The following is an 11928-nucleotide window of genomic DNA, read 5'->3' as shown; positions in this document are numbered from 1 at the left end:
GCGTGTGCTGCAGGCTGGAGAGGCAGCTGTGTCTGGGCCCAGAGTGGACGTGGGCTGCAAGGCAGGGCGGAGGAGAAGTCAGTGGGGCTGGGTCAGGCATGAGGAAGGTGGAAGGTGTCAGAGGAAGGTGGAAAGTGTCACAGGGAGGTGGCTGCAGTGGTCCAGGCACAGGGAACAGCAAGAGTGGAGGTGTGGCAATTAGGGTTGCGGGGCAATGAGAGTCGTGGTGAGTCCTCTCAGCCAGGCTTAGGAGGGGATTGGGCTGTCACCACTCGTGGTCTCTGAGCAGGGAGAGGTGGGCTCCACCCAGGTTGTGCTGGGGCCAGGTGCTGGCATCAGGGGCCCTGACCCCTCCAGCTCACGCGAGGAGGTTGCAGTCCCACGGGAGGGGTTTGCCAGGTCATCCACTGAGAGTGGGGCAGCGTGTGCCAGGACCAGGGTCCCCCCTCAGTCCCCTTCCCTGTGACCTGTTCTGGCTGAGGCAGGTATTTACTTAGGGTGGGGGCGGCCTGAAGGAGGGAAGAAGAGAGAGTGTGGGGAGCAGGAGAGAGATGGAGGAGACAGGCTGGGCCCGGAGAAGGAAGAGAGAGCAGCTGCAGGGAGAGAAGAGGGAGGGGGCAGGCGGCCCCCAGCTGCAGGCCTTCCTGGCTGCTGCACAGGACACCTCCCCAGGGCACCACCCTCCTGCCCTTCTCTGGGGTCTGGGTAAGGGCAGCACACCCTCCCTGCCCCTCCTGTGTCCTGTGTGTCCCTCCCTTTCCCTCAACACCCAGGCCAGCCAGGGGTGGGGGGCGCCCATGACAGCTGGAGTTCTAGACTAATGACTATTGTCTTTGGGGTGCACCCTGGGGCCTGGGGCCACATTCTGGCCTTTCCATCTTCCCTCACTCAGGCCCACTCCTAGGTGTCTTGCAGCCCCTGCAGGCCCGCCCCGTGAGGGCTGAAACACCGGGTGTGCCTGGCCCCTGCAGGCTCCAGGAAGCTCGGCCCAAGTCACTATTCCCCCGGCCTGGCCCTTAGAAGTTCCCTCCAGAAGACTTTCCTATCCCAGGCTAACTCTGAGTCCTGCCCCTGCCCCTGGGGAAACCGAGGCAGGCACTTCTTGCTCAGGCTCTGCTGTGGGTGAGTCTGGCTAGAGGTAGAGCCAGACTCCTTTCTGGCCAGCAGCTACACCCTGGCAGGAAGCAGAGGACAGTGGGGACGACCTCTGCCCAGTTGCCATGCTCGAGAAGGGCCTGCCGGCTACGTGGCATAGCACGGCCCCTCGGGCGGCTCTGGCCGGGCCCCCCTCTGCTGGAGTGGGGGTTCCTGACATGGGACAGTGGGGGGGCTTCAGGAGATGTGTCAGTGGGGCAAGAACAAAGTCTAGCTTATAGCAAAGTGTCCCTGGAGCACCCGGAACAGTGCCTGACACCCGGGGAGGGCCCTTAGCACCATATTTGCAAAATCAAAGACAGGTGTCATGGCTCGTCTTGTTCAGCCTCGAGATCTCCCAGGCTGACGTCCCCTCTGAGAACAGCACTGATGATGGGGGCTCCCAGCTTTGAGGATACGTGTGTGGTGTGTGGGGTGTGTGTGTGTGTGTGTGTGTGTGTGTGGTGTGTGGGGTGTGGCCTGTGAGGGAAGTATGTGTGGTGTGTGTATTCTGGGGTGTCTGTCTGTGGGGGTGTTTGTGTGAGGAGAGGGCTGAGGCCAGGCCCCCAGAAATGGCCCTGATGGACCCCCAGCAGTCTGAGAGCCAGCTCCTGTCTGGCCGGCACAGATGCGATGGCACTGGCTGAGCAGGGGAGGGGCGCTCACACCTGAGCCATCTGAGTGCGAAATGGACGAGGCCTTGTATCCAGGCAGGCCATGTTCCACGCGAGATGCGGGCAGGGGCTGGGTGCAGTGCTGAGTCTCAGGGCTGGTGGTCAGGTGTGGAGTTTCATGGGCTGCAGAGGGGCAGGAGGGGCTGGTGGGAGCCAGGGGTGGGCTCGCCCGTGGATCTGGGGGCTGTCCTGGTGCTAGGAAGGTCACATCACAGTGGGTGTGTTCAGGTGTCCATGGGTGATGGAGAGGATGCTTGGGTCTGACTGCGTGGCACTGTGCATATGAGGACAGGTGAGTGTGACTATCTACACATAAGTGTGTGTGTGTGTACACATGGCTCTCCCTGAGTGTCCAGGGGTGACTCCATGAGCAGTGATGGCCTCAGCTTTTTCAGGAGCTGTCATCTTAAAGAGACGCATCATCGGATTTGGGGCCCTAATCCTTCCTGATCCCTTCCGGGCACTTTCTCTCTGGAGGCTGCCCCCAGCCATCTGTGCTCTGAACCCAAGCCTGGCCGGTCCTGCTTACCCGCCCGCCTCCTGCCCTCCCCCGCTCTCTAACTGTGGCAGGGGCAGCCTCCCTTCCCTGCCCTTTGCCCTCACATGCCAAGTAAGTGCCCCACTTCCAGATTACGAAACTGAGCAGCAGCTGGCATCCCTTGGCTGGCCCCCTAGTCCCTCGACTCACAGCAGGGCTCGGGCTCAGGAGGAAGAGGAGGGAAGGGTCAGGCTCGTCTTTCCTTAGGAGACTGTTCACCCCTCTGCTCAGCCCTGGGAGCCCTCCCCACGCCTCTCTTTCTCATTGTCCACCCCGTCCAGTCTGTGCACGGTTCCTGCCGGCTCCGCCCCTCTTGCTTCAGGATCCCTCCGCCATTTGCGTTGTCACCCAGGTCCAAGTCAGTGCCCTGTCCCGTGAACCTCCGAATCAGCTCCTGACCTCTCCCCAGCTGCTCCTGCCCCATGATCCATTCTCCATGCCCTGCCCCCACCTTAATCAGAACCTTCCAGGGACTCCTGCTGTCCTTCCCATGAAACCAGACCCTGCCCTCTGCCCCCTCGGGGCCTCTGTCCTTGCTCTTCAGCCCCCTGGGCTGCTCCCCCCTACCCAGTCCCTGGCTGCCCCTTGTCACCCCTGAGTTGCAGCTGAAGGCTGTCCCCCTCTCAGAGGCCTCCCTGTGGCCTCTCGCCTGCTCCATTTCATCCCTGTCTGGGGTTTGATCTCGTTTATTCGCTCACTCCTCTGGCCTCTGGCTCTGGCTGACATTGGAAGGTCAGCCCCAGAGGGCAGGACCCCTGTGGGTCTTGCTGGCACTGCATGCCCAGAGCCCCTGTGAACACCAGGCGAGTGGGCGGGAAGCCCACAGCACAGGCGCCCAGGGCCGCAGAGCTGTGCGGGCAGAGCTTGCCCTTGAACCCAGGAGCACAGCTCCCTATGCCGGTCACAATGGCCTCTTTCACTGGCACGCCCACCTGCTGTGTTTGCTCTCTGGAACCATCTGCTGCTTTGGGCGCCTGAGGACACCTCTTCTTCCCCTGGAGCCTGGGGCACGGTGGGGGATGGGGGGTGAGCCCTGTGTCTAGGCCCCAAAGGGCCTTATCCTGACAATGACTTCCTCTGGCATTGTGGAGTTGCAACTTCCTGTGTCATCAGCTTCCCGTTGAGGGCTACCTGGGGGCACAGAGACAAGTCGACAAATCTACAGAGATGCATCAAGTGCCACTCCGAGCTGGCACCGCGCTTCCCAGCCGACAGAGTGGCAGAGCCCTGCGCATCCTGCATCCTCAAGGGGCTTGTGGCTGAGCCTGGGAGACAGCACCCATGCCCTCAAAGCAGCAAGGTCATCTGAGACGATGGCCGAGGAAAGGAGGCAGGTGGGAGGGGCCTGGACAGCGGGGTGGGGACCTGGATTCTGGGGGCAGGTTGGAGAGGACACAAAACTGTGAGTTCCAACTTTGGCTCCACCATCTACCAACTCCAAGAGTCTGACCAAATTACTTAGCCTCTCAGTGTCTTGGTCCCCTGTTTGTGTTTGGGTACCAATCATTCCCACCGCCGAGGGCTCTCCGGGGTTTAAATGCCTGTCTCTGAGGTTTGATTCCTGGCAGGGCCTTAGAACAGAGCACACTCAGTGTTATTGTCATAGTTGTCATTCTGAAGAAAGAGACCCGGGCAAGAGGGTGTGCACTGGGGAGAGGGGTGGATGCAGCACACGGGTGGGCCTGTGCAGACCCTGTCGAGAGGCAGAGCAGTTGAATGGTTAAACCCAGGCTCCAACCCCAGTTCTCCCACTTGCAGGTGGATTGTGTGGCCTTGGTGCCGACACCTAACACATTTGGGCCTCAGTTTCCCTATCTGTGAAGGAGGCTAGGAAGCCTAGCTGCAGTAATTCCCGTAAGGCACCTAGCACGGTGCTAGTAATTGCTGTTGTTTAATAAGAGCACAGAGAGGTTAAATCACCTGTCCAAGGTCACACAGCGGGGAAGCAGCCCAGCTGTGTTTGAGCCAAGGCAATGTGGCTCCAGAGCCCCCACGGCTAACTGATGCACGAAGCTGGCACCGCTGGTCTTTAGGGCAATGACAGACAGTTGCCTGGTATTCGATGGTGGTGGAGGTGTCAGCGGTGGCGAGGCAGGAAGGAGCAGTCTCTGGCTTCTCCCCAAAATCCTTTTGCCATCCTCACTGTGGTTGCAGGGAAGCCTTGGGAGTCCTCTTGTCACAGAGCCACTCACCCTGTGACCACAGTGCCATCACATTTCTGAGACTCCCTCACTTCTTGCCCAACCATTACTACTGGCGGCAGCTCTTCCTTAGCAACGTCTCTTTCCTGAGCTACAGGCACCTCTGGCTGCCAGGGTGGGTGCAGGGCCTGTTTCACTGCTGGGACCCCATGGGTTGGGGGCCACAGGTGTGCTGTGGGTGGGTGTCCAGGGCAAAGCTTTGGTGGGGGGGGTCTCCTCCAGACCTAAACCCAGGCACCTCTGGGGGTACAGCCAAACCTGGGACCTTTCGATGGACATGCCCTTGGGACAAGAAGGGACCCAGGTCAGCAGAGTGGGCTCTAGCCTGGGCAATGGGGTTGGCTGATTCCTTTCCTCTGGGCCGGGGCCTCCTCCCTGATGGGTGCCTCGTGCTCCTCTCTCTTTTTTTTTTTTCTTTTTCACACAGGGTCTCTCTGTCACCCGGGCTGGAGCACAGTGTCGTGATCGTAGTTCACTGCAACCTCAAACTCTTGGACTCATGTGATCCTCCTGCCTCAGCCTCCTGAGTTAGCTGGCCCTACAGGCACATGTCACCACACCTGGCTAATTTTATTTTTTTGCAGAGAGAGGGTCTTGCTATGTTTCCCAGGCTGGTCTCAAACCCCTGGCCCCAAGCAATTCTCCTGCCTCAGCCTCCCAAAGTGCTGGGACTACGGGCATGAGTCACCACACCCAGCCTCATGCTCCTTTCTTTACAGGAGACCATGCCAGGAGGGAGAACCTGACCCCATAGTGCTGCACCGTGCCAAAGCTGAAGGGGGTGCAGGGACCTCTCCTGGACAGTGTGTCCCAACTCCGGCATCTCCTACCTGCAACACGCTTGTTAAGATATTTGGATACTATCTGTACCCAATAGTCTTCCTTACGTCAACTCAGTTTTTATAAGCCTAAAATTTATTTTTAAAAGGAAAAGATATCATTACTCTAGGTGGATAATTAGTATCACTTGCCATGAATACAACGCAATCACAAAACTAAATATTATTAAAACAATGAGGTCAGCTCCCCAGGGCAGTGGTTTGGGAGTTATTTCTGTATTCCCAGCACACAGAATGGCACCTGGCACATAATAGAACCTTGAAACACATTTTTGGAGTGCAGGGCTGAGATGAGTGAATGCAGAAAGGAATGAGTGGTGCTGATATGAATGCTTGGGGAAGGCGCTGAGCCTCTCTGTTAAAAAGGGGAAAAGCAAATGTTAGAGAGGCGTGAAAGCCGCACCAACCCCAGACGGAGACGGCCTTCGTGACATATTCAGGACTGATTGACAGGGATTTGAAAAGGGCAGAACTTCCTCACCACGTGATCCAGAATTTTTCAGCGCTATGTCTGAATGCTGTCTCGAGGCGTCCCACCCAGCACATACCCGGGGACCTGAAGCTCAGGGTGGCACTCGAGTGAGTGGCAGGGCCAGGTAGGATGAGCTGAGGGTCCCCCACACATTTAGTATGAGGGATGGGCCCCCCAAGGAGGCCCCGAGGAGAGCTTCCCAGCAGAGCTGTCTCCGTGTGCCCCAGCTTACACACACGCATGTGACACGCTGCATGACATGAGTGTGGGAACAGATACCAGCCCTTTCAGCCACATGTGGATCCACCTCTGAGCCAGCCTCCAGGGCTTCCTGCTTCACCTTCCCCAGGCGGAGGCCTTGCTGATGGCCGGATGCCCAAGGTGAGCCTCCCGCCACCCTGCACTGTGCCAGACAGGGCCGTCATCAGACTCGCTGTCTCTCTGCAGCTTGGTGCGTGGGGTTTGGGTCCCGCCTGGCAGGAGCCTGTGGGGGTGGCTGTCACATCGGCACCTTCGTCAGAGGCCTGGCACAGGAAACCTGACGTCATCGCTGACTCACTCCCAGCCAGGGCTGGGGGTGGCCGTCACTCTTCATACCTGCTGCGGCCTGAGCACTGTAGCCAAGCCACTCACCCCCCCACCCCCACCTTGGGGCATCTGCTTGGGGGGTGGGTTTGGGAGGAGGAAGGAAAACCGGGGCAGCATCAGCACAGTGCTGTGAGCTTCCCGACTGTGGAAGGGAAACCACCTCGCAGGGGGCAGGGAGAGACTGGGAGTCCCACAGTCAGGAGGTGAGTGACGCTTAAGCAGCCGTCAAAATAGATGGTTACAAAAAGAATAACACACAGAATCATCATTTGTTCCAGTTGAGTCTCATAAGTTTTTAATTAAAAAAAATGCTGAGCCCCAAACTTACTTGACAGTGTCTGCTCTGTAACGGCCAGGCCAGGAAAAAACAAGCCCCACACAGAGAAAGCTCTGAGCGTGTCATCCCCTCCCCAGCTAGTGGCGAGCACTGGGGCCCTCCTTCCAGGGCCCGCAGCCTAACGAGACCCCTCCTCGCCCTGCCCTCCACCCCTGTGCCCAACGCCCTGCCTCCTGTCTGCCGTGGCTCCCAAGGGTCAGCTCTGGCGCATGGGGGTCTTTGAGGGGGTGACAAGCGGAGAGCGGACATCCTACACCATGACTCACCCAAGGCAGCACCCAAGGGTTGGGGGATCTTTAGTCAGAGCTAACGTGGGGGAGGGACGTGGGTCTGCGAGTCTCTCCCTGTCTTCTTACTCCAGCCTGGGGCTTTCACCCAGTTATTGGGGGTGGGGGTTTCCCCAGTCTGGGAATAGGGGAAGAAGGCTAAGGGAAGCCCCTCCTGCATGGCTAAGGCAGGCCTCCTTGAGCCTATGTTCCAGAGCTGAACGAAGGATGGCTCCAAGGCAAATGGCATTGAAGGGGTGACAGATGCACGGCCAGCTCAGGCAGAAATCACTGGTCCTGGCCAGAGTCCTAGGCAGGGCCCCAGGGACTGTGCCATTAGAGCAAACCTTCAGCAATGCTTTCCCACCTCCATGTGGAACTTCCCAGCAAGGTACACGCCGTTCTCCAGAAGGAGAGAGCATGGGAGTTGGGGTCTGGGGCCCCCTTCACGGCTGAGCTGATTTCACTCCCGAGTCAGAGATCCTAGCTGCCCAGGGTCCTTCCTCCTTCTTCCCACAGAGCTGGAAGGCTGTGGCTCCCAGTGCAGCAGGTGACGCAGGCCCCATCGGTCAGCAAGACTGGATCTGACTATCCTTCTGCAAGCTCTGTAATTTGTCCCTGGAATCAGCCATTAAGTCATTCGCCAGGCTGATGCCAAGGATAAGAGCTCATATCAACCTCTGGGATCTGCGGCCCAGACTCCCTGGCTCTGTTGTAGGCTTTGCTGCCTCAGCCTCCAGACTGGCCTGGTAGGGAGGGACTGGGCCTCGCCACAGCTGCCCAGGCAGCAGCGCAGCCTTGTAGCCTGGGAGCCAGTGTGGGCGAGAGCTGGTCTATGATGTGCTCCCACCTTACAGATGGGGACACTGAAGCACAAGAGGGTGATGTGGCCTCCGGAATCTTTGGAGTCCTTGGGGTTTCTCTCCCCTGCGTCTCCTGTCCCCTAGCACACACAAGATCCGTGCTCCGTCTCACAGAGTGGGACTGCATACATACTGTGCGCCAATGCACACAGTTGGGCACATCAGCGTACACCGAGAGGAATTCAGAGGGTGGGGGTCTACCCAAGTCCTAGCTGTAGCCCTGCCAGATACTCTAGATATAGGGGTCTACAAGGGAGCTGGAAGGGTCTTACAAAGGGTCTTCCAGGGGATGGGGGCCTGGAAGTTTGGGTTTTGAAATGCCATGCAGCTGGGGGCGCATAGGGGCAGCTACAGCTCAAGGACACTATCCCCACCCACCTCACTTTCTCTGCTTCAGTGCTGAGGAGTTCGGCTGCCAACAATTTTTGTCCCCAGCCTGGGGGCCCAGACCCCCCACGTACACCTGGGCCTTACCACATCCGGCACCAGGGCTGGTAGCTGGTGGGAGGACAGAATGGATGTGGATTACCCAGCTCCCCATTCTCAGGGCCCCAGTGCTAGTCCTGGAGCTCTGCCCCCCAGGGGGAGGGTTTGCAGGTCTGACGGCGTGGGGGTGGGTGGGGGACAGATTCAGTTAGTGCTGCTCCCTCTTCCCCAGGCTGAGGCCTCTGAAATTCCCACAGGCAAGGCCCGGGGAGAGCCCGGCACCGTCAGCAGAGTTCCCCTTCAAAGTGTGCCTGTCACATGGGGAACTGCTTCTCTCTGGGCCCTGGGGGTTTTCCCTGGGCCCAAGGGAAGCTGTACCCAACTCATAACTGGAAACTCGTCACAGGCTCCTGCCTTTGCCCCAAAGACCCCAGACCCTTCTCATTCCCCATATGCTGAAGCCCAGGGGCTTGGGCCTATGTTCTGGTCTAGCCCAGCCGATAACCTGGCCAAGACCCTGAGTGCTCACGTCTGTCATCCATGCACGGATGAGGGGGAGGGGAGATAAAGTCCCTCCTCCCCAAGGTTTCTAAGTAGATGAGAAAGGGCCATCTCAGCAGTGCCACCCCCCGCCCCCCAATCCTCCTGTGTAGAAATCATCCCTGGCAGCAGGCACTTGTCAATTTTCGTTGTAACAAATCCCTAGGTGGGGGTCAATCCTGGGAGGGAAAGGGAAAAGTGAGAGGAAGCAGGGGCCAGGGGACACCACTGGCCCCGAAGTCTCTGAAGATGGGGATGTGCATCTGAGAAGCTGAGTCTCCAAGGACTGAGCGTTTGGGGACACAAAGGGTGGAGCGCAAAGCTGGGCGGCGTCTGGGCCCCTTTGACCCCAGCAAACACCTTCCCTTAGGAGCTAGCCCCTGGCTTCCTGCCCGTGTGTTCCTCCGTGTTCGACCCTGCCCCGCCTTCCCCAGGAGCCCCTGGCTGGCCCAGCCTGCGCCCCACGTGAGGCCGCGGGGGCGGGCGCCAGCGCCTTCCTGCTCTGCCCTTGTATGGTGACCCGGAGGCCGGCCCACGGGTACTTAAGCAGGGCCTCTGCACAGCTGGCCCAGAACAGACGGCACGGGCAGCGCAGCGCGACCGCCACGAGAGGCCGGGAACGCGGGGAGGAGCGGCGAGAAGAGCCAGAGGAGGAAGCAACGAGGGAAGAGGGGAAGCGGAGCTGCCCAAGCCGGTCGCCATGGGGCTGGAGGCGGCTTGCGAGCTGGAGTGCGCGGCGCTGGGCGCGCTGCTGCGGGAGCCGCGGGAGGCCGAGCGCACGCTGCTGCTCGACTGCCGCCCCTTCTTGGCCTTTTGCCGGCGCCACGTGCGCGCCGCGCGGCCCGTGCCCTGGAACGCGCTGCTGCGGCGCCGCGCCCGGGGCCCTCCCGCCGCCGCCCTCGCCTGCCTGCTGCCCGACCGCGCGCTGCGGGCGCGCCTGGCCCGAGGGGAGCTGGCGCGGGCCGTGGTGCTGGACGAAGGCGGCGCCTCGGTGGCCGAGCTCCCGCCGGACGGCCCGGCCCACCTGCTGCTCGCCGCGCTCCTGCACGAGACGCGCGCAGGGCCCACCGCCGTGTGCTTCCTACGAGGTGAGCGCGCCGCCCGCTCTTGGCCGGTCCCCATTCCGGACCCCAGCCTGGCGTTGCTGGCTAACCGTGTCCTTCCCCTCCCTGCAGGAGGCTTCAGCAGCTTCCAGGCCTGCTGCCCCGATCTGTGCTCTGAGACCCCTGCCCCGGCGCTGCCACCTGCAGGTCCTGAAAACATCCGCTCTGACCCCAGGGCTCCATTCTATGACCAGGTGAGTTGAGATCAGGGCTCCTTGTCACTGTCCCTCTTGTCTCCTCCTCTCCCCCCACCCCCGTACTCCCCGCTTGGAGACTAGGCACCTCTAGGCAAAGCCTGCCATTTGTGGATGCGAGGAACTGTGTGTGTGTGTGTGTGTGTTTGGCCACATGCAAACTGGAGCACACATTTATGTGTGTTTGTGTATGGGGCGTGGTTGCTCGTGTGCCTTTGTGGGTCTGTGTTTGTATGTATGTATATTTTGGGGCGTGGGGTGGTATATGTATCTGGGAGTGTATATCTATGAGTCCCCTTGTGTCCGCCTCGTATTCCTGAGACCTTTCTGGGGCAGGAGGGCTGGCTGAAGGCTCCCCTTGTCCTGGCCAGCCCATGATGTCTCTGCTTAGCTGGTGCTCAGGCCCTCCCAGATTGGGATGAGAAGGTCTCACCACAGCCCCTCTTCCTCCTCCAGGGTGGCCCTGTGGAGATCTTGCCCTACCTGTTCCTGGGCAGTTGCAGCCACTCCTCAGACCTTCAGGGGCTGCAGGCCTGCGGCATCACAGCTGTCCTCAACGTCTCTGCCAGCTGCCCCAACCACTTTGAGGGCCTTCTCCGCTACAAGAGTATCCCAGTGGAGGACAACCAGATGGTGGAGATCAGTGCCTGGTTCCAGGAGGCCATAGGCTTCATTGGTAAGTGGGGGGGCCTCCACCCAGGGATCTGGAGGGGCTCCAGGGGAGGTGGCTGGGGGCACCTGTCTCCTGGCCTATGCAGGGTCCCGTCTGACCCCCTCCCTGCAATCTCCCTTGCAGACTCAGTGAAGAACAGCGGAGGCCGGGTGCTGGTGCACTGCCAGGCGGGCATCTCGCGCTCCGCCACCATCTGCCTGGCATACCTGATGCAGAGCCGCCGTGTGCGGCTGGATGAGGCCTTTGACTTTGTTAAGCAACGGCGGGGAGTCATCTCCCCCAACTTCAGTTTCATGGGGCAGCTGCTGCAGTTTGAGACCCAGGTGCTGTGTCACTGAGGCAGGACCCCCTCTGCCTGCTCACCTCCACCTTGCTGGCTCTCACTGATTCCTGGGGGAGCTGACTATGGACAGGTGGGCTCTCCTCTGCCCCAGCACATCCCCTTAACTTCTGGGAGGGCTGCTGCCTCAGAGTTTGGAAAGCCCCCAGGTGGGGGCTGGGAATGCTGGAGTGCTGGCCTGTCTGACCTGGTGCTCTTCTGCTAGGGGATCGAGGGCTGGCCCTCATGCAGGGGACAGGCATGGAGGGTATGTCTGTGCCCTCCTTCCCCATCCTCTGGCATAAATTAATTGGACTCTACACCCATGGACTCTCTCTGGTCCATCACCACATTGAAGCCCTTGGTAGCTTGAGAGCTCCAAGGAACAAGCTGTGACAACCAGGAGCCCTGTCTGGGGGATGGTCCACCCCAGGGCCTGGAGCCTGAGCCCTGGTGCTCCTGGGGGAGCTGGGGACTCGGGAAGTGATGTGTATGTTGTGTTGCGGACCTCTTGCTTGCGTGTGTACCATGCGAGCATTGCACGCCTGTGTTGGCGTTGGAAAGTTATTTGTGTTCAACTGACATTTAACACTGCCTCCCCACTTCCTCCCAGCCCTATGGGCGGGGGTTGGAAACTTCGCACTTTATATTTATACAGAACATTGAGGATGTGTCAATAAAATATTATTTTGTTTAAGAAACAACTCCCCAAACGTCTGGTCTCAAGTCAATGGCCAGGAGAATGCTGGTAGCTGTTTCTT

The 11928-nt window shown here is 59.7% G+C and overlaps 1 protein-coding gene across 1 annotated transcript; it reads left to right on the top strand.

The window, feature by feature from the left end:
• The first annotated feature begins 9417 nt into the window (after nucleotides 1-9417).
• DUSP2 (dual specificity phosphatase 2) lies at nucleotides 9418-11872 on the top strand. The gene is made up of 4 exons (XM_045548902.1): nucleotides 9418-9966; nucleotides 10054-10175; nucleotides 10632-10851; nucleotides 10972-11872. The coding sequence occupies exons 1-4, from the start codon at nucleotides 9579-9581 to the stop codon at nucleotides 11184-11186; spliced, it is 945 nt and encodes a 314-aa protein (XP_045404858.1). The 5' UTR covers nucleotides 9418-9578; the 3' UTR covers nucleotides 11187-11872.
• Nucleotides 11873-11928: the final 56 nt, after the last annotated feature.

The sequence above is a fragment of the Lemur catta genome, chromosome 4 (genome assembly GCF_020740605.2).
Source record: "Lemur catta isolate mLemCat1 chromosome 4, mLemCat1.pri, whole genome shotgun sequence".
Lineage (NCBI taxonomy): Eukaryota > Metazoa > Chordata > Mammalia > Primates > Lemuridae > Lemur > Lemur catta.
The sequence above is the reverse complement of the archived record's forward strand: the minus strand, read 5'-3'. Positions and strand labels throughout refer to the sequence as shown.